This window comes from Brassica napus, chromosome C1 (genome assembly GCF_020379485.1).
Source record: "Brassica napus cultivar Da-Ae chromosome C1, Da-Ae, whole genome shotgun sequence".
In the NCBI taxonomy this organism is placed as follows: Eukaryota; Viridiplantae; Streptophyta; class Magnoliopsida; order Brassicales; family Brassicaceae; genus Brassica; species Brassica napus.
The window spans coordinates 19,371,734-19,390,162 of NC_063444.1; the positions used below are offsets into that span (position 1 = coordinate 19,371,734).

Genomic DNA, 18,429 nt, shown 5'->3' on the forward strand with positions numbered 1-18,429 from the left:
TAAAAATATTTTCACGCCCATCCACATCCACTAAATTAAGCCGCATAAGTCGATGAACTATCAACTAAACATATGCTCTGCAAGCCTAAAGCTTGAGGTATCACTTGATTATGCAGTGGTTGGTTTTCCTCTAATTCTTTTGCACTCTCTGCAAACTAAGGTTGACATTCACCTTCTATATGTATTACCAACTTTAGAAAATCTCTTGTGATTCCGCTTAACAGACTTTTTAAAGATACTGATTGATCCATAAATTATGATCTCTATCTACATATACTAAATTTTCTATTATGTTTTGTTTAGATATTTAAGTGTGGAATATGTGTCTAAACAAATCTTTTGAGTTATGTTAGGAACATCTACTAATATTTTTCCTTTCTTAAAAAAAAATAACACTAATTTATTTTTTCTTGAATTTAAATTATATTTAAATGGAAAAAATTCTCTCAATCGAGCGTATCTGCATCTAGTTACCATATATGATCTATTGATATCATAATATTTAACTAGATCTTGACTCGCAAAATCTTTTTAGACTAAATTTTTTTAGTTTATATAACAAAATATATCACTAAATTAATGTAATGTATATGTATTACATAACTCTATAATGCCTATATTTATGTGGCTTATAATGTTATCACTATTGTAAAATTTGTGTTTTATAAAAACAATTATTTTGAGAACATTATTATGTAACCATACTATTTTAGATAATTTTTAATTTTATTTCTAAATTTGAAATGTATATGGAAGTTAAATTAAATTGGACCTACATAATAGATAAGAGATATTTTGAGATATTTTTAAGAACAAAATAAAGAAATACTAAAAGGAAATTATAATATATTGTACATGCAAAATAATTTAGTAGTAAAAATCTCATTTGAGAAATTGCCTGAAATACACAAAGTTGGATAAGATTTTTTATTTTCTTATTTGAAATAGAAATGGATATTTCTTTCCAACAAAATATTTTTAAGACCTTTATAAAATGTATTTTTGAAAATCAATCAATTTAAAATTGTTATTATCATTAAAATATAACTAAATGAATTTATTTGATTTTAATTTTCGCTCATAAAACATAAATAAATTTAATTTGAAGTTCTAATTATATTTTATGATAATTAAAATTTAAATTAATTAATTTTCGGAAATAAAATTTAAAGTGATTCTGAAAAAATTTTCTTAAGCAATATTTAATTGTATTTTCTCGGGGTCAAAATCGGGGTCAAAATCGGTAACGACGAAATCATAATCGGTAACGACCAATCCAATTTGCCTTTGGGTGAGTTGGACGCACCACATCCAACTCGCCATCGGGTGAGTTGGATGAACCACATCCAACTCGCCCAATGCCTAGTTGGATTGGTCGATCCAACTCGCCATCGGGCGAGTTGGACGTGGCTTATCCAACTTGCCCGATGGCGAGTTAGATTGACCAATCCAACTCGCCCAATCGACCAATCCAACTCGCCATTGGGCGAGTTGGATGAACCACGTCCAACTCACCCAACAACGAATTGAATCAGTCTTGTCTAATTCACCATCAGGCGAGTTAGATCAGTCCCACACCATGCATTCTCGTGTCCGGAACTCCCTCCTTCGGGTCTCGATCAAATTGTCTCTTGTTTCATCTCGATCGGAGTTATCGTTGAAACTTTACGATAAAAATGACAAAAACTTATTTTCTCGTATAAGTTCGAATCGATCGTATAAAAGATAACAGTTAACTTAACACCGTAGTTATCTCGGCTATACGATTGGTTTCACTGTTTCGTAAAACAAACATCGTACATAAGGTGATTTCTCCGAAAGAAATCGTAAAAATGTTTTAGTCGAAAAACGGCCAAAGGATCTAAAATGCGGCAAAAGCCCACTTACGATTTTTTACGAGAAGCGGCCCAAAGTTACCATGCCGGTTTATCGAATATTCCCGAAAGAAAATAAATGTCAAGTTTTCGAAGATAAATGTCAAGTTCAAAGATAATTGCCAAGTTCGAAGATAAATGTCAAGTTCGAAGATAAATGTCAAGTTTCAAGGGATAATCATGAAGATCGGGAAAGATAGAATATTTTCGCAAGAACATAAACTCGACCCATGAGCGGAAAAGGAAAGCCCAAACCGACCTAGGAGGAATATATATGGGGTGCCAAGGCGAGAGGCCCGAGAGAACTCTACACACAACAAACTTAGCACTTAGAGCAATTTAGGCTTTTTTCCATTTTTGTTATCGAGCTGTGTCTCAATTAGGTTTTCAGTCTTAGGCGTTAGAACTAGGAACTCGCCGACAGCTTTTTAGGCGGAAACTTTACCTGTTGTAAATGCTCTTACGCAGATTCAGATTAAGATCTTTCTTGCTCTCTTTTCATTTTTATCGATTTACTATTTTTGTCTGTATACATTATCTGATTGCTTGACGTATGGCTTAGTAGAAATCCGGGACCTCTGGAAAAGTTATGGTTTCTTAGCTTTCTTTATTTTACGGAAATCGACGATGCGAATTTTGGTTCCCACAGTTTGGCGTTAGAAGGAGGGGGGGGGGGTAAGGATCCATCTAACTCAAAGCCGAAAGACGCTCGGTCAGTACGTCTACAGACGATCAGAACAATCAACAAACTCGCGATGGCACCAGTGCCAGCGACAACATTAACCAAACTCAGGCAGCAAACATCTCTGTGGTCAACGCTGATGCAAACACCGCGGCGCTCGACGAGTTTAAGACGATGTTCATGGCTTTTTCAAAAAAATCGGAAGAACATGATGAAGTCATGAGTACTCTCGCAAAACAGGCCAAAGCCTTAACAGCGAGAACCAGGGCCGTCCTTCTGCGTGGAGCCACCAGAGTACACGGAAGAAGACTCGATTTCGCAACTCCGTCGGACAAGCCATGAACGCGCATGGAAATACTTTAGGACAAAATCCCGACGAGATAACCCCTGTTGCAACACGGAAAGACTTAGAAAATCTTCTGCCTCCCGAGCACGACGCCGACGAAAATGAAATCAAACGAGTCAACGCAGACGTGCATCCGAGAAGGAATAGGAGCCGCATGAACCAGCTAGATTCTTTGTTCGAAAAGCCCATGAATGAGGAAGAAGAAAACGTTTTCTGGGTTGAACAAAAAAGCTCGCATGAAATATGCTCGAAACACTCGCAACAAACGCCGACAGGCTCGAAAAATTGCTGGCGAGGATTTCGATGAAATCCGTGATCTCCGTGATAACATTACGAAGACGGCTGCGGAAGTAAAAGCGGTGAAATCCCAAATTCACCATGCTACCAGTGCTGCACCCGAAATCGAAATGCTTCTCGAGGAGGCTCGATAAAATCTCTTCACTGCTCACATCACTGAGACGAAGGTCTCGGACCCTGGAAAAATTAAGATCCCTACGTATGACGGCACCACTGATCCTAAAGCGCATCTGCAGACCTTCCAGATCGCCATGGGTAGGGCAAAGCTATAGGAAAATGAAAGAGACACCGACTGTTGCCGCCTCTTCATCGAAAATCTCCAAGGAGCAGCGCTCGAGTGGTTCTCCCGCCTTAGACAAAATTCCATCGGAAGTTTCCGCCAACTCGCATCAAAATTTCTCAAGCTCGTCATATCGAGAGTTAGCGGGATAAGCGACAAGGTATAGATGCGCTCAGAAAGACACTCTGGTACAAGTCAAAATTCAGAAAATGGATAACCCACGGCAAGCCGCATTCGATCCAGGATCCCTCCACAAGGCCACATATTACATCACCATCGAAGAGGAGATGACAATCTTCTCGCAAAAACATAAGTCGACAAAGACATCCTCAAAAGATGCGGCATCAGGCCAGAAATCTAAAAAGAAAATTCTCGTAACGATAAGTATGTCCATCACGAGGGGGAAGATCTCCAAGGGACGTATAACTATGCCATAAACCCCGAACATGGATGGACGTCGAGAAATACGTGGACTCAAAATTTGGGTTACGATGACTCCGTCTTCTGCGAGTTTCACCAGACACGGGGACACTCGACCGTAAACTGCAAAGTCCTCGGTGCGAGGCTAGCCACAAAATTACTTGCAGGAAAAAATTTTCGAAGTCACCGGTATCAAGGATTTCATCCGCGATTCCGATCGACCTCCAAAGACTGATAGAGCCCCACCACCGGAGAAAAATGCTCAAGAAATTCAGTTTGGCGAAAAGCACGAGAGAAGACATGACAAAAATGGGAACGACAACAATCGTCGCAGAGTGAACATGATCATAGGCGGATCACAATACTGCCACGACATAGTGTCGTCCATCAAAGCTTACCAGCGAAAAGCTGAAACAAGCGCAAGTTGGCCGACCGGATCTCCACTCCGGGATATCCCGACCAACACGATCACCTTTGAGGAAGAAGAAACCGGCGGAATCGGCTGCCCCCATTGCGACCCACTCGTTATCGATCTCGTAATCCGAGATCTCGAAGTCGCAAGAATCCTGGTGGATACGGGAAGTAAGGTCAACGTCATCTTCTGTGACACTCTCAACAGGATGAACATCGAGCTGGGCGAAGTCATCGCAACACCAAAACCGCTGACCGGTTTTTTGGGCATAACATCAATGACGCTCATATCGAAAACACTCCCGGTAGTGGAAAAATAATTCACTAAAATCGTCGACCTCGAGGTCGTCGACCATACTGTCATCTACAATGTAATCATGGGAACACCTTGGATAAACGCCATGAAAGAAGTCCCATCGACTTACCACCTAGGCATCATATTCCCAGCTCCCAACATAATTGCGGCAATCTGGGGATGCCAGAAACAGTCGCTACTTTGCTTCCTGGCCGAACACCAGCTGAAATAATTCACAACGACCTCTATGGTCAAACCTAAACGAACAAACACAGTGATGCGCCCTGGATCATAGACCCGGGTCAGGATGATGCACAACTCGACCCAACTGAGGTTTCCCCAATGGATGATGCAACCATGGTCGAGCCAGAAGCTAACTTGGAAAAGAAATGACTTAGGAAGTGGATGCAACCCCGTAGATGCATATCTGTGGATGCCACACCTATGGAAGGAACTAAGTGGAAGCAATAATTAATTGACCTTGAAGATATCATGGAGCTAGACACACATGAACACTTTGGACGAGCTGGACGAAGTGACACTTACTTGGGCGAGCTGGTCGAGCTGAATCAAGGTGACACTTACATATATGAGCTAGATGAGCTGAGTGACACTATCTTGGAGCTGAATGAGCTAAGTGACACTGAAGATGGAGCTGGTTTAGTTGCTGGGCGAAATGAGCCTTTTTCAGCCCAAAGAAAAATTCATAACAAATTCAATTTGGGTCGGTTTTACACCAAATTCGACCAGACCTTTCCTCAGTCCATTTCAAGCCCATTATCATCAAGAATACCAAGAGGGAGTTAGCAAGGAAGTCATGGGAAAAAGAATTCAACAAAAATCATTAATTTCGGTCTTTAGTCAAAGTCTTCTTTTCTAGTTTCTATGTCTTGTTTTTAACACATTCTTCTTTGGATTTCTATAACTTGTAATCCTATAAATAAGGCCTTAGAGCCACGAAATAAATCATTGAATTTTCCCATGTTTATGAGTTTATCTCTTTGTTCTTTGTAGAACACTTTTTGTTTCTTGGTGTGGTTAGCTCCAAGCAAACTTCTCTATTCCGTTGGACTTGTGTGTCATATCAAGAAACGGATAGAAACCCTTGTTTTGTTGGACTTGTGCGTCATATCAAGCAACAACTGAAGTCTGGTAGTATCAAGAGACTTTCCGCCCCTCTTGTGTCACCATTCAATCTATTAGTTCTTCCTTTTTGGCGAGTTCATATCCTTAAGTCCGGGTGAGTGATCCTTCCCTAATTTAGGGCGTATCAAACAGCTCAGACCATGTCTGAAAATGCTTCGGAAAAAAATGATCTGAAATCATCCACTCAAGCAACGGCTGCGGAAAACGAGAAAACTCCCGAGCCCAGCGCTTCAAACAACCCAGAAAATTCAAACTCGGAAGAAGTCGTCGATCCAGTAAAAGTCACCGTGACTAAGGCGCGTCCGATGCAACCTTGCCAAAAGAGTAAAAAACACCCGTGGCACAAATTGAACTACGAGATGGCTTGATCCCCGAAAGGGGTACGTAGACAACTCGTGGAAAGACGAGTTCAGCTATCCCCCTCTCAAAAAGGGGTGGGGGAGTGGGTATACTCCCACATTTTAAAATATCCGTCCTTGTACTCGATATTTTAAAAACTTTTCGATAATAAAAGAACACAATACGATTCCCAGAGAATCTCGCAAAGACTCTTTTATCGCATGTTTCATCTTGCAAAAAAACTTTAACGGCTACAATAGCAATCCATTATTCGCTCAAAAACACCCAAGTACAAAGAAAAATAATCGTATAACCTGGAAACGAAAATCTTACGCAAAATCAACTTACCACAATCAAATCTCGAAAGCTTTCGAAGTACTTCGCGGACCACATAAAAACCTTCACGACACTAAACTCTCTTCAAAACCCGCAAACATTTCATCTAGAAAAGCGGTACATTAGGAAAACGATTCCTAACAAACTGTTTTGGCCGCAAGGTCAAAATTTATACTAAACACTTATAAACAGGTTTTACAATGGTATAATGTTATACTCCTAATGATGTAAATTTTATACTAACATTTATAAACTGGCTGAACGTAAAATTGGGTCAAAATAATATAAATCTATTTAGAAGATACGTCTAGCAATATTAAAATCATCTACGATTATTTTATAGAAGCTGACCCGATTATTTTATGATTGAAGAAGTAGGTGCTTATTTTGTAAACCAAGACTCATTTTTTTGCTAAACCGATCGCTGCGACAAATATATTGGTGTGTTTATATTATTCATTGACAAAGTGTGGCCATTTTCTGTATGTAAGATAAAGTGTAGGGTCCTAAAGTTATTATATTCATACAGCCATAGTCGGTGTTATTATATTCATACAGCCATAGTCGGTGAATTGTCAATGTTTAGGTATGGAGAAATGTCGTTGTTAAAAGGGTGGCATTAGTGGACCCGACCCTTCTCGTCCCCGTTAAATTTTATAACAACAGTTACGGCAATAATTAACCAACTACGTTATTCAATCCCCAAATGTACAATTGTCATTATTTAGGTAAGCGAAATAAAAGGATACAGTTAGAATATTGAAAGGCTAGGGAAAGAAGTTGTTGAGATATGTAAAGCAAGTGAGTAAGATATGATCATATGATTCAATTATTTATAATTAAAAGGTTAAGACGAGAAGTCCCCGCAACACAAAGACGGACAGTTTGACAGGAAGTATTTGAAATCTTTTATCAGCAATAGTATGTGTCGATCAGTTCAGTTTCACTGCTATGGTTAACTTATCCGTTTTAGAATGTCCAGTATACTTTCTTTGTCCTACAAAAAGAAAGAAAAAAGACAAGAAGTCCCCGCTAACAAAGGTCTGTTTTGGCATACACAACGTGAATGTCACCATTTTGGGTATGATTGGTTTTTCCGCTACCACCCGCAAACGCAACTTTTGCTGTTGGTCGCAAACGCAACTTTTGCAGTTGGTAGCGGTTGTTGGCGTTTTGCAACAATCACTCAAATTGCTCTAAACCGATTCAAACCGTTCTAAACCTCGTAAATTTAAATTCAAAAGCTGGTTCCAGCTAGCGTTTGCGGTTGCAAGAGATTATGGAAAGATAATTTTTGTTTCTTTTTTTAAAACAATATAAATATAAATACAAAAATAAAAATATTCAATAAAAAATTTAAATTGGAATTATAAAAATACTAAAAATATATCTATTATATTTTAATTAATACTATAAAATTAAAAAATAAAAGTATTTTCTATGATTTTTAAAAATATAAAACTAAAAATTTCTAAATATAATTTTTATATTTATTATAATATTATGATTTTTGATATTTTTAGAATTATATAAAATGTAAATATTGTTAATTTATTATTTAACCGCTACTACATTTGGTAGTTAACCAGTCATAAGTATCCCGCAAACTCACCAATTTTTAACCGCAAAACCAGTCGTACAAATCTCTTAAAACCGCTAGAAATCGTAACCACTCGCTTCCGCAAACTTCCGCAACCGCAACCGCTGCGTTTAAACCAGTCATGCCCTTAGTTTTTAGATTTTGGTTTGTGGTTTTGCTGTAGTTTTTAGTTTTTCAAATAATTATCAATACATTCTTTTAAAATAATAAAACAAAATAGCAATAAAATTTAGAAGTTTACATTAAGAATTATCAAAATATAGTGATTGTTATTTAAAAATAAAAAAATAATAACATGTTCTTAAAATAATTTACTTTTAAGTATCATACAAAAATATAAACCACAAAATATCTATTATTTTTAGTTATTTTTAGCGTGTCTAATAATTCTTACAATTATTCAATAATTTTATTTTTAGAAATTAATAACTAATGATTTACAGTTAAATAGTATTATATAAAAAATTAAAATTTATTTACAGATATCAGACACAAATAAATTATCTTACATTATTATTAAATGATATCTTATCTAAAAACCTTTTATGGAAAATTTCTCTTTATGAAATATTATTTATTTAATTATTAATTAAATAAATAAATGCAATACTTTCTATAAAAAAAGAAATAAAATTCGTTTTTTTTATTAAAAGCCAACAAAAGTTGTTTTTTGGTTTTTCTTCATAAATTGGTTGAAATGTTGAAAAACTAGTTTCCCTAAAATTTTGGAAATTCATTTGTTAAAAATATTGATTGTCAAATCAAATAGTTTTTACAAAAGCAAAAACTAAAAGCTAAAATTTGATTGGATAAAAATGGTTTTAACAAAAACAAAAACCAAAAATTAAAGCAAAAACCACAAACAATCAACCTCTGAAATTATTGACATGGGGAGGCAATGGTTACATGGTAGTTATATATAAATATCAACATGGGCCTGTTATTATTGTATAGTTGTTTGTACTGGTATGACCAAACCAAAACTGTACCGAAATTTAATCTGAGTTGCTGGAAAATTGGGTATTTTATTCCCCAGTTATTTGAAATCAATATATTTAACTAGAGATAGATCCGCGCCGTGGATATTGTTTTTCTAATTATTATATATATTTAGTGGTATATAATATATGTATATAATATTTTTATGTTATTGACTTCTATATAATATATGTTCGTACATATATTGAATTGTGATGGTGTTATAAATATGTTGTACATGGTGGGTTTTTTTAAATGCAAAAAGTTAAAGTGCTGTACATGGTGTTTTTTTTTCTTTTAGTTTTAGATGTTTTGTTTATAAATTATATTTTTAAAACTCGATAAATTTCAATTTTATTTTCTTTAATATAAATTATTATTTTTTATTTATAGTATTTAATTAAACTATGTAAAGAAATACATATGACATATTCCTAGTTATTTCAGTTGTTAAAAAAATCAATTATATATGACCCAAGATTTTATGGATTTACTTAGAAGATAAAAAGGATTGGGCTAACTAATTCGTTTATGGATTAAGCCCAATTATTAACAGAATACAATTTAACATATAAACATATAGTTTTAAGCCCAAACTGTAACGGAATTTATTTCGGGAAAAAACGTGTAAAGTGAACAAATTTTGTTTAACTAATTATTGTCGATGTAAAGTTTCAAATCTTCAATTTCTTCGTGTCTCTCTCTCTTCTTCGATGGTCCGATCTAAAATTTCTCTCATCTAGACAGATACAATCTACGAATAAATCCATCTTCTCATCTAAAATTTATTTGTTTATGAAGACATGCATGAGGTTTAATCTATCAATTGGAAAAAAAACAAAGGTTATAATCTGCACCCTTACTTTTAAACTTAATTGGATATGAAACGTTTTAAGAATAGGGTTTGTTCATCTTTTTGTGGATATAGATATACAAACCGTGAGGTACACAAAAAAAAAGATATACAAACCGTGTAGATCAGAAGGAGAATTGATAGATCGAGTATGGGATATTAAAACGTTTGGATCAGAGGGAGAATTGAGAAAATGAGTTTTAGATAAGGAAAACTCATATTTCAAAAATACCAGAAGCAAAATCAATCTCATATATCCACAACATGTTTATTTCAATTGTGGAAAAATCAAAAGCATTTGTAGTCTGAACTTGTCCTGAAAAAAAAAAAAACAAATTATAAAGTGAATCAAAATTACATTATAATATATATATATATACTAATCGATTAGTAGACAACATGCCCTTGTAAACTTGACCAACTTTGTATGCATACAACATTTGTTCAGCAAACCGATTCCAAAGACAACGTGCTAATTGATGATAGCTGTATAAAAAGATTAACATATTAAAACACACGCCTATATAATATATGAAATATATATTTGCAAAAGGTAATATATAACTTATTCCGTATCTGTCAAAGTTAGTTCAAGTTTCTTTGTTTCTTTACCTTGCACAGACACAACCTGGATATCCCCAATATTTATAGCTTAACCAATAACATCTACAACCATATTATTAAAAAATAATAAGATTAGTTCATATAACCCGAAGCATAAAACGTTATAAGGAAAACATTTATGAGTTACCAATCAAAAAATTTGAATCAATATTTCCGTTAATGATTTCTGTGGAAGAGGTTAGTGATAAAAAAAATTATCATCAGTTTTCAGGGAGGAATTGGTGATGTTGGAGTTACTTATGATGGCCATTTTATACTTATGACTCGTCGGTTGGTACTTTCCGGCAGCTGCGGTCAGTGCGAAATTTTCAATGAACCTCCATTGTCCAACCTGAAGTTTCTGAACACGAGCTAAGAAAAGTCTCTTGCAGGTACAATGTATTATCTGAACACCCTACATTCACAGAGGATATAAATCTCAGTTTAGATATTCATTTAAACCAGTACCGAAATGATAAAATAGAAAAACTTACTGTCTTATTTGTGATTATGAACGGTCTTATCTGCGAGTATGAACTGCAGCTAAGAAGAGTATCCATGAATGCAAGACTTTTACTTCAACCTTCCAAGTTGGTTTGTATGGTTTGACATCGTTTAGCAAAGTGATCGTGTCTGAGGTAACCATAGCCATATGAGTCTAAGTTTTTTTTGTATCGCGGGTGTAGAAAGAATAAATTGATGGAAGCTTATTTATAGTGATGTGCAAACGATTAGGTATAATGAATGTTCTGAGTATATTACAATTTCCATTTTTAAAAGAATGGATAGCATACTCTGATTTTCATATTTTGTTGGGGTTGTTATACGGAGTTAAGATATGCAAGATTATGAATGTAGATGGAAAATTGAGTAATAGGGAGTAGTCATGGGCATTCGGGCGGTTTGGGTCGGTTCGGGTCGGTTCGGTTTATTCGGTTTTTGGGTTATTCGGGTTGGGAACCGTTTAGGAACCGGTCATTTTTTGGATCGGTTTGGTTTGCATAATGTCGGGTTCGGGTCGGATTTCTATTTATTTTATAAAATCTGAAGTGGGACCGCATTACAAATAATTTGGGTTTGGTTTGGGTTTAAAGCCCAAAAATCCCGAAAACCCGAGTTAAACCCGAAAAAATACTCGGGTTATTCGGGTAGTTCAGATTTTTTATATATATTTTATTTATAAATTAAATTTTATATATATTAAATTTTAAAATAATTCATATTTTTAATATATTCAAAATATTCGGATGCCCGTTCGGTTATCGGTTTGGTCTCGGTTCGGTTTCGATTTTTTGGATTTAGAAATATAGGAACCATTCGGTTTTTTGTAACTTTCGGTCCGGTTTCGGTCTTTTTTTTCGGTTCGGTTCCGGTTCGGTTTTCAGGTTTCGGATAGGTTCCGGTTCGGTTTTCAGGTTTCGGATAATATGACCATGACTAATAGGGAGGTCGTAATATAAGGAGGTAAATCTTGTTGAAAATTTAATATCAACTTTTTTCGAATATACAGTTTGAATCAAATCCTATCAAGTTATTATCGATTATTTGGTGTGGAAGTCAAGTTAGTGTAGATTTGATCAAATCTTTTCTCAATGATATCTTTCAAATGTTCTTTTAGGTAAGGATTATATTTACAGAATTGGTAGATATGAATATTATTTAAATTCAAAAATACATATGATATCTAAGTTCTAATCTTATTAGAAGAAGACTTGTTAAAACGTAAAATAGTGAACATGAGATGATTGAAGTTTATATACTGACAATATTGTGTTCATAATGCCAGGTTTCTCTAAGTCTAAGAAAGAATCAGCCAACTTGGAGGCAACTATTATCTATACGAAAATGAGATCGAATAAGAGTTATTGCATTGATAATCTAATTATGAAGCAAAGAGAATAAAACATATTTATGTCTTCGTATGATAATGATGTTTGTAAGATATCATAATCAATCAACTTAGAAGCAAAGAGTATAAAAGGCGCCAAGTATCATCTATACGATAAGAGGTCCAATGAGAGTTATTGTATAGATAAAAAAATTGTATATAACACTCGGTCTCGATTTAAATTAATTTGTGTCAATATATTGGTTTACTTTTAATAGATAACAGTTTAATTTTAGTTATCCGGTTTTATTTGTAATAGCAGCGTGTTATATAATAATTAAATTGTAGCAAATTTGAAATGGTCCATAAATAAAGCAGCTTTCTAACAGACTTCAAAGAGTCCAAAACTTAATGACAACTTTTATGGTAGATAAATTTAGGACTCTATTTTAATAGAGTAGATACCCAAATATTGTTTGCGTAAAATTATTTCTGAACTAACGGTTGACTGCAAAAAATCAGACTTAAAATAGTCAACCGTTAACATATATATGGAAAACTAACGATTTTCGTCCAATTTTAACTGTCAAATATTTCATAATCATACCCGATTTTGTGCAGTCAACGATTAGTTCGGAAATAATTCTGTCCAAGCAATATTTGGATATTAAATATTCTGATTTCAAATAGTTGGGAAATAAAAAAAACAAATTTAAAATACACTAATTTATCTACAACAAAGATCCAAAACCATCTATCTGTGGTCTTACAAATGTAAAATACAAGAATTTATATTTAACTCTAGTAATATTAGATGTTTTGTAATACTTATATACAATATAAATGAGTATAAGCTTTCCCATATTTAAATAATTGTTTCTTCTCAAAATTAACAAAAATTAAAGTAAGATCACTTATATAGATTGCCGTGGATCTCTGCTTTAGACAATGTTCGTTGTGCATTAGTATATACATATAAATTTTTCTTATAATGATTTATTCGTCCTCACAAAACCCTATGTAAATATCTCTAACTAGTTTTATCCAACTTGATAAATTTTCTTAACTCAAATTTTAAGAAGTTGATTGATATTTTGAGTTTGAAACTTACATAGATCATTATAGAAAATATAATGTTTTATCCCCCAACTATTTAAAATCAGCATATTTAGTATTCAAGTATTGCTTGCGCTAAATTATTCCCGACCTAATCGTTGATTGCACAAAATTGAATCTGAAATAGTAAACCGTTAAAAATTGGACGAAAATCATTAGTTTTCTGTTTATAAGTTAACCGTAGATTATTTAAGTCCAATTTTTCATAGTCAACAATTAGTTCGGGAATAATTTTGTGCAAACAATACTTTGATATAAATGTGCTGATTTCAAATAGTTAGAGAATATACTCATTTTTCCCAAAAATTTCTTGTTAAATATTTTAGTTCCTTTTGATCAACAGGGGACCATGAGCTCAAATCTACACTATTTTTTGGGCCCGTGTAAAAATCAGGTATCAATACTATTAAAAGAGAATGAGTTTTAAAAAATCTACCTATGAAAGTTGTTTGAACCCTTTCATTTAACTCATTATTTTTTTGTCTTACCTTAAATTTAGACTAACAATATGTTACCATATATTTCTCTAACAATAATTTATTCAATTCCATTATTTATTCAAATCTCACTCCTAAATCCTAATCATTATTATTACTATATTTACTATTTTGATTTTTAATCGTAAAAGCATTGAAACTAATGTTTTATATTATCACTTTTATCATATAATATATGATTTAAAGCAAGAGAAGTTACACGACATATATGTACATTCTAACTTCATCTTTCCTTTATAATAAAGTAAGCATATCATATATAAACTTTTTCACTAAAATCTCATATCATATAGTAAACTTTCAACTGTCTATAGTTTGGTAGATATTTTCATATTTAAAAATGAGTTTTCTGAATAGTCATGATACCTTCAAAAAATGTAGAAATTCATTGGTTATGTTAAAGCCAACCCGACTTCACGATATCAATATTGATTATTCACGATTTTGAAAATTATTGGTTTTGATATTATATTTTTATATACTTTTCACTTAAAAACGAATCAACACTATTAAAAGGGAAATAGTCTTAAAAAATCTAATATAAAAAAGTTGTTGGAGTCATGTATAACTATTTATTATTGTTTTGGTAATAGCATTAATCATTCGAACTATACAATATTTTAAATATTTTTTACAGATCCTAATATTTTTCCTTATGATACTTTTACTCAGAAAAATATTTCATCAACCATGTTTTTGTACAATAACGTTAAAAATCTATATCAAAAGGTTGTTGGACCTGATATGGAAGTAATGGGTCCACATTTGTTCGGGTATTCAGGATCCTAAAAAAAATTGAAATATCTAAAAAATCTGAAAAATATCCGAAATACGAAAAGTACTTGAAACTCCAAACAAATACCCAAAAAAATTCAAATACTTAAAAATTCAAGATCTTATTCAAAATCTGACACGATGAACTGAAAAATACCCAAACTTTTATCCAAATACCCATTTTTTTTTAATTTGAAAATTTACCTGAAATCAAAAATTATAATCGTAAACCAAAAACTTAAAAAAAATATCCATAATACCGGAAACACAACATATTTATGATCGGGTGTAGGGTAGGACCCGAACTCAAACAAAGACATGCGGGTCCAAAAAAAACCCAATAAGTTATTTTCTCTGGACCTGAACTAAACCTATATTTTTGGGTCGGTTCGGTTTGTTTTATTGATCCGGATATAATTCTCATGCTTAAAAGAAACTTACGTAAAAGTGTACATATAAAATCTCAAATAAACTAATTCGTAGATTATATAACTGTTAAAGTTATATTTTTCGATATAAGAAGACTATGTATTATAATATAAGCCAAAAAACATGCGTTTGAAAAGCGCGGCTCAAAATCTAGTTCTTGCAATTTAAAAGTACTGATATGAAAATTTTGAATATTACCTAAAGTTATGGGCATTATGAGGGGAATTATGAGTTGGTTAAGTTGATGAAATAAAGAATCGGAAATAAAACTAAAACCTCGTTTGGTAGTTTATTAGAATTGTTAATTCTTTTTCATTTTTCTTCTTTATTATCTAGTTTGCGACCTAGTGAAATCGAATAAATGTCAGATATACCAACCCCCTGGTGCTGGCCCTCGTTTCAGCACCACACTAGTAGATTTTTTTTCTTCTTCTTAGGAACATGGATTTGACTAACACTAACAAATTATCCAAAAATATCAAAACGTCAGTGAGAATTGTAAAGTTGAAAAGCAAGAATCAAGATTTAAGACGAGATATCTCTTATACTACATATAGAGGTTTTGTTCTTCCTTGAACCATTCTTTAGTTTCTAGACTGGTCTATGTTTTTTCCAGTAATATCTCATATCACTTAAGAATTTCTAAATCACGCTTGTTGCACGTTCCCCTGAACCTGCAACAACCACATAACCAAGAACAAGGAAAAAAATAAAATTAACATTTGTAGCAAATCTTATCACGAATAATGTTTTCCTGGGAAACAAGTAATATTTCGGGACTCACATCAACATCTCTACCGTAGTTGGTATTGGTCATAAATGTACTGGTAGATCCGCACTCACTCGCCATAAGCGAAATGTTTGATCTATGGAACTTAGTCGCCATCCACGGATAATACTCATGTTGACTTTCCTTTCCTAATTGAGATGAAGCTCTATGCATCCGTACGGCCTTAAGTACACCGTTCCTCGGTGCTTCCACGTTAGATCTTCTCCTCGCGCTCGTATGCTTCTCGTACATCTCGTAAGGTCTCTGCTTCGGCGCACTCTGAGACCGAGCCTTGGCTTTAGAAGACTGAGTATTAGCCATGTAATTTGGGAAGAGAGGATAGCCGTAAGAAGACAAAGTATCTCCATTGTAATACTCTTTGAATCCGAAACACTGAGGACTGCGTTGAGCTCTGCTGAACGAGTTACAATCCTCGAAATGGCTAGGACTCATATCGGTTATAGAAGGAGCCGGAGAGTAAAATTTGGACTGAATCTCCATTTCCACATTCTCGATGTTCTCGTCATTCTCCTGCAAGAACAGAAACAGAGGAGTCAAAGTTTAGAAACTTTAGGATCCGGATGTTTTCAAGATTGGATTTTGAGATCTGGGTTAGATCCATTACGTGGTAAATGTCACTGATCCGGGTTTTATGAATCGGTGTTCTTGGATTTGTGGATTTTGGTGTTGAATCTCCTATCGTACGAATCCTCTGTTCTCGAGCTTTAGCCTGAAGTGTAATCAACGCTTGCATGCATCGAAGTGTAGCTGTTGCTCGTTTCCTCACTAAATGACCTCTCACAAGTGCTTGCAATTTCACTAACCCTTTTAAGGCTCTTAATGCTTTCCTCGCCTGCCCCCAAAAAAGTTTAAAACTGCTCCGTTAGAACTAATTTGAGGCCAGAAAAAAAAGGAGAAAAAGATATTTTGGAGTTTCGTTTTTTCAGTGTTCACCAAATGGGAACGATAGTAGGCCTGAATCTTCACTGCTGCAAATTCTTCAACAGCCATTGCAATCTCCGCGCCCTTGTTCTCATCATGTTCAGTGTCCACGTTTGCGACCTCAAATGGTTGTGGCGGTGGAGGCAGTGACGGTTGAACCGGTGGAGATGAAACTTTGAGGGTAGAAGCACAAACTGGTGGTCTAGTGGAAGAAGAACGTCTAAAAATCCATCGACGTTTCTCTTTAGGAATACCTGGAACCGGTGAAGTGAATCCACCACACTCACTCTGGATAATCTTTTCCTTTGATCTCTCCTTCTTTCCCGTTAAGAAATTTCGAATCCACTTGCTTGTTTTCCCCATTATATTTTTTGAAAATCTTTGGTCAGACTACCATTATACGTCAGAGAAGAAGAGATCGTGTGATAGATGCGTGTGTTTGGTTTTGAGAGGTTATAATGCGACTGGCTTTTTAAGACATTGTACGGGAAGAACTCTTTAACTGTTTTTTTTGGACAGTCTAAGGGCAACATTATCGGTAAAGGTTCTTAATTTTTTTTTTTCGACTGAAAAGAAAAAAAAAGATAGAAACAAACTAATCGCGGGCCGCCACGTGTCAGTGGGGCCCGCGAACAGTACAAGGACCAAGCCAAAACACCGGAAAAGTGCCAATTTCGACCCCAACAATTTATGTCGTGCCAAATACAACCCGAACAATTGATCAGTGCCAAATACGACCTCAACTCAATTATAATTCGAAAAACCTACCCAAACTTCTTAAAATGTGCTTAAATCTACATTGACTCTAACAAAAGTTAGTCAACTGTTAACATGATAAAACGACGTCGTTTTAATATACAAGGAAAAATGCCAATTTCGACCCCAACACTCTCAATCGTGCCAAATTGGACCCGAACAAATGGTCAGTGCCAAAACCGACCTCAACTTAATTATAATTTAAGAAAAACTACCTGAACTTCTTAAAACGTGCATAAATCTACATTGACTCTACAGAAATTAGTCAACCGTTAACAAGATAAGACGACGTCGTTTTGATATATATATATATATATTTTAAATATGTTCATTCCGGAACTCAAACCGTGTTGTGATACCCTTTTAAATGGACACACTAACAACTGGATAAAGATAACTTTTTGAAATATTATTACAAATTTGAAATTATATAAACTATTATTCTTCTTTATCTTATCTAATTTTATAATTTTGGTGATAATTTTTTTTCTGATTTATATAAATACATTAACATGTTTTTTATTTATCATATCTTTAATAAACTTATATCTTACTAAAATATAAATAATAAAATATTTATTATAATACGATCTTAAATATACTTAAAACTTTGAATTTATTTATAAAATTTTCTTATACAAATTATTTTTAATTTTCAAACTTAAGTAGAATTTTTTTTTAATTTTTCAAAGTTAATATTATATATTTTTGATATTTTCTTCAAAAATGTTAAGAGGCCTTTTATCTTTCTTTCACTAAGATATCTTGTACAAAATATTAAACATATTAAACAATAACTGAAGTATATAAAGCAATCACCAAAGTTTTAAATTGGATAAGATGAAGAAGAATAATAGT

The 18,429-nt window shown here is 33.8% G+C and overlaps 1 protein-coding gene across 1 annotated transcript; it reads right to left on the minus strand.

The window, feature by feature from the left end:
• Positions 1-14,995: 14,995 nt before the first annotated feature.
• On the minus strand, positions 14,996-17,863 carry BNAC01G42170D (protein IQ-DOMAIN 19). The gene is made up of 4 exons (XM_013810762.3): positions 16,828-17,863; positions 16,499-16,726; positions 15,889-16,404; positions 14,996-15,778 (listed from the first exon to the last, which is right to left on the minus strand). Exons 1-4 carry the CDS (start codon positions 17,176-17,178, stop codon positions 15,752-15,754), a joined length of 1,122 nt encoding a protein of 373 aa, XP_013666216.1. The 5' UTR covers positions 17,179-17,863; the 3' UTR covers positions 14,996-15,751.
• Between the last annotated feature and the right edge of the window lie 566 nt (positions 17,864-18,429).

What these genes read in the sequence shown, in the direction of transcription:
- BNAC01G42170D (XM_013810762.3), bottom strand. Translation starts at nt 17,178, where the DNA reads ATGGGGAAAACAAGCAAGTGGATTCGAAATTTCTTAACGGGAAAGAAG. An exon ending in GGATCAGTGACATTTACCAC is followed by an intron (nt 16,405 to 16,498) that starts GTAATGGATCTA and finishes CTGTTCTTGCAG; the next exon opens with GAGAATGACGAGAACATCGA. An exon ending in ACTACGGTAGAGATGTTGAT is followed by an intron (nt 15,779 to 15,888) that starts GTGAGTCCCGAA and finishes TGGTTGTTGCAG; the next exon opens with GTTCAGGGGAACGTGCAACA.